This window comes from Cynoglossus semilaevis, unplaced genomic scaffold (genome assembly GCF_000523025.1).
Source record: "Cynoglossus semilaevis isolate Cse_v1.0 unplaced genomic scaffold, Cse_v1.0 C19068550, whole genome shotgun sequence".
Lineage (NCBI taxonomy): Eukaryota > Metazoa > Chordata > Actinopteri > Pleuronectiformes > Cynoglossidae > Cynoglossus > Cynoglossus semilaevis.
The window spans coordinates 1-862 of NW_007587455.1; the positions used below are offsets into that span (position 1 = coordinate 1).

Consider the following 862-nt stretch of genomic DNA (forward strand, 5'->3'; position numbering starts at 1 on the left):
TGAGTTGAGTTCAGTGACGAAGATGAATAAATATGAAAAAGGTTACAGTCTCCATCTAGTGGACAAACTGGGAAACAGAATTATATACTGGTAATAATAAGACATTTGGTACCAATAAGAGCTCTGCATAAAAATTGTTAATAATGTACTGTCATTGTGTAACACATCTGTAGTCCAGACCATCTCTTCCATATTCCTACACACTTACCCCTTGAGCAGAGGAGGGCTCCGTTGGCCAGAGCGACCTGCAAGGCCTGTGCCAGCCTGTCCAATGTCAGCTGGGACAACGAGTGTGTGTCTGCGGACGATGAATGGGTGTGTTTATCAGCCTGGTCTAAGAGTCTGGAGAGTTCGGAGGTCAGCGCGGCCAGGGAGTCCAACTGAAGCAGTGCCAGGCGGCCGAAAAGACCCTTCTCATTTAGTATATTTGGCAAAAGCATTAAGACCTGCGTGTAGCAAGAGAAGTCATTAGACAATAGTTTTGACTATACGAGTTTCAAGTGAAACACGAAAAGCACCGACCTGCAAAACGCTGAGGTGAAGTGTAGAGAAAAGGGCACTAATGTCTTGCTCGTTTTCTGAGCTGACGTTGGCCAGTGCCTGCTTCTTGTCTCTCTTGTAAGACAGAGGCGCTTTAACACACCAGCGAACTAGCCCACCTAGCGGTGTGATGTCGAGTGAGCTGACTTGCTGGTTGCTGGACAAGGGTGTGTTCAGGAATGTGATAAGGACCAGGCGGGGGTCGTCCTTGATCCATGACACAATCATCTGGAGGAGTTCTAGTGGAGGGGTCAGCTCCTCTATACACACATACACATAAAAATGGAACAACATATTAAAAGCATCTACAAATATTTTGACC

At 46.3% G+C, this 862-nt stretch overlaps 1 protein-coding gene across 1 annotated transcript; it reads right to left on the reverse strand.

Annotated features, from left to right (window-relative positions):
• Nucleotides 1–34: 34 nt before the first annotated feature.
• LOC103399334 (uncharacterized protein C7orf26-like) lies at nt 35–855 on the reverse strand. Its single transcript, XM_025053989.1, has 2 exons — nt 523–855; nt 35–446 (listed from the first exon to the last, which is right to left on the reverse strand). Exons 1-2 carry the CDS (start codon nt 832–834, stop codon nt 138–140), a joined length of 621 nt encoding a protein of 206 aa, XP_024909757.1. The 5' UTR covers nt 835–855; the 3' UTR covers nt 35–137.
• Nucleotides 856–862: the final 7 nt, after the last annotated feature.

Excerpts from the sequence above, each read along its gene's own strand:
- LOC103399334 (XM_025053989.1), bottom strand. The coding sequence starts at position 834 with ATGTTGTTCCATTTTTATGTGTATGTGTGTATAGAGGAGCTGACCCCT. Across the intron at positions 447-522 it reads TTCACCTCAGCGTTTTGCAG|GTCTTAATGCTTTTGCCAAA; the intron begins GTCGGTGCTTTT and ends TGCTACACGCAG.